Genomic DNA, 2,441 nt, shown 5'->3' with positions numbered 1-2,441 from the left:
ACAACAATGCCCTAAAGACCACACTGTGCTCCGTTGGCTTGGATATGGAATCCTGTTCATCCTACTGCTATTAAGCTATAAAATATTTTCTACACCTTTTTTTCCAACTATTTTTTCCAGGTATTTACAATGTTAACTGCCACATTATAATTTTGCAGTCCTTATTGATTTTCCCCCAAGTATATTTCTTTTCCTGCTAGTTTGCATCATCTAGTGTGTATTTATTAGTGTTCAGTTCTGATAAGTGCTTTCCTATCAACCTCAACTGGTTCCTTAAAGTTATTTTTTACAAAACCTAATCCAGGTCTCTCCAAACACGCTTTTCCTGCACTGAACTGATAATCTTTGTGAACATGATACTGGAGTTGGGTGTCTCTGAAATATCAGAAGGAGAGAAAGGATTTTGTTGAGAAAATAGTTCTGAAAATCTGATGGAAATTCTCTTTTTTTCTTTTGTCAGAAAAACCACTAGTGTACCCAGGAATAGCTGTCTTTTTCCAGAATGCATTTATCTTTTTTGGGTAAGCCTGTTTTCCTTTGTTTATCCTTCTAAACTAGTGGTTTTCAAACTGTGGTACGTGAGAACAATCCTGTAATGGTGGACAACACATTCTATTTAGTAAGATTTGGCAATCTAATCAATTTATAATCTCCTTTCAATTAAAACTGCAGCCGCATTGGTATACATTTCCTTTCTGTTGTGTGACTCAGAATCAGAGGTTTTCAAACTGTGGGGCACGCAGGAACATTCGGGAGGGTGAGCGGTGATGCCATCCCTGCGCAGTGGGAGTAGAGGTGGCACTCCCTTCCCGCACTCTCCCCCCTGAACGTTCTTTTGCACACCCCCCCGTTTGAAAACCTAGACGCTGTTACTAAATGGAGGGCAGAAATCTGGGGAGGTGTCACGTAACCCCATGTGCACCCCACCCCTCACGTGTCGCCTCTGCCTATCTCACTTGGAGTTATGCAGTAAACTACATTATTTGGAAGGGGGCATGCAGCCTAAAAAGTTTGAAAACAACTGCTTTAAACTAAATCTAGTTAGTTTTAATGGCCCACACTGAACATTAGATATAAAATTAATCTATTCATAATTCCCTGTTACTGTTATTTCTAAGACAACCCCTACCCTCAAATCTTTTAATGATACGCATGTGGACAGACCTCCAGTGAAGTCAGTGGGGATCAGGGATCTGCCTATATGGATCTGCTTGCAGGATCAGAACCAAAATTTAATGACTACAAAAGTCTGGTTTATCTGAAATTTTATCTCCCAAAACTGGGAAATCTGAGCCTGCTTCCTTTGAAGTTGATGGCCCTTGTATTTTTTGCAATAAGCTTATGTATTTTATTCCTGTTTGGTTTATTTTTAAACAGAGGGCTGGTCTTTAAATTTGGCCGCACTGAAGACTTGTGGCAGTGAATGTGTCTGCAGAAGTGAGTCAAGCCCTATGATTTTTTTTACGGCACACACCTGATTTTATTTTATTTTTTTTGGTAATACGATTTTGTAAATGCTAGCTCTTGAGCTATTTCTGAGGATAAAAAGTAAAATATAAAATCAGGAGGCAATAAAATTTCCATTCTCTGTTCTGTTAAACTTTTTTTTACTGTTCTTAGATGTTGATTTTGTGTTAAAGCGTATTTGACTGAAATGTAAAACTAATAGGGAAAGTGTAACAATGGAAGACACTCTTGTGGAATGTTTGTTACAAATAAATAATATAGAGGAATAATGGCTGTATTTAACCCAGTGTTCTGCACTGTATCTGAGCTCTAAAACTGCAATTAAAAGTACTTTAAAACATTTTTATACTTATTTATTACAATATGGTATTTCCTGTATCTGATATTGAACAATATAAACATATCCTGGATTTCAGAACTGCGTGGCACTTTTTCACAGTGTATATTACACTGCCTCATTTGTTTTTATATGGAAAATATTGGACTAGTCATACTGAGACTGTTCAAAAATTTACAATAAAAATAGTTATTGGTGTGTAAGAGTTCATAGAGATGCACATTATTCTAGCAGCAGTACTCTGTGCTGTTATAGTTAATATTGATACTTGCTTTTTAAGTCCTTGTGTTAAACAGGAGCTGGACCAATAAGTGGTTGGGGGTTTGGTTCAAGGTCATTTCTGAAAAATCAAAATGTCTTTGGGATAGGGAAAGAAGAGAGTGAATGACTGTATCTGGGTGATTAGGACAGGCACCTGAGACTGGAGAGACCTCAGTTTAAGTCCCTGCTCCTATGACTAGTTATAAAAAGTGCAACAGCTCCAACAGGGGAGACTTGCCCCAGGATATCAGTATCCTGGGGCTTGGCCAGGACACTCTCCTGATAGGTGGGAGAGAAGTTCAAATCCCTGCTCCACCTAAGGGGGAAATGAACCTGCATCTCCGACATTCCAGGTGAGTAGCCTAAAACTTGGGCT

The 2,441-nt window shown here is 38.4% G+C and overlaps 1 protein-coding gene across 2 annotated transcripts in view; it reads left to right on the top strand.

Annotated features, from left to right (window-relative positions):
* The window catches only part of TMEM50A (transmembrane protein 50A), a 7,104-nt gene extending 5,295 nt beyond the window's left edge, over window positions 1–1,809 (top strand). For both annotated transcript variants that reach the window (XM_024203666.3, XM_024203667.3), the window contains 2 exons: window positions 461–521; window positions 1,378–1,809. In XM_024203666.3, the coding sequence (XP_024059434.1) occupies window positions 461–521; window positions 1,378–1,423 (107 nt within the window). In that variant the 3' untranslated portion in view covers window positions 1,424–1,809. The remainder of the gene's footprint in view (window positions 1–460; window positions 522–1,377) is intronic.
* The last annotated feature ends 632 nt before the right edge of the window (window positions 1,810–2,441 follow it).

This window comes from Terrapene carolina, unplaced genomic scaffold (assembly GCF_002925995.2).
Source record: "Terrapene carolina triunguis isolate 2854851 unplaced genomic scaffold, T_m_triunguis-2.0 Scaffold236, whole genome shotgun sequence".
Lineage (NCBI taxonomy): Eukaryota > Metazoa > Chordata > Testudines > Emydidae > Terrapene > Terrapene triunguis.
The sequence above is the reverse complement of the archived record's forward strand: the minus strand, read 5'-3'. Positions and strand labels throughout refer to the sequence as shown.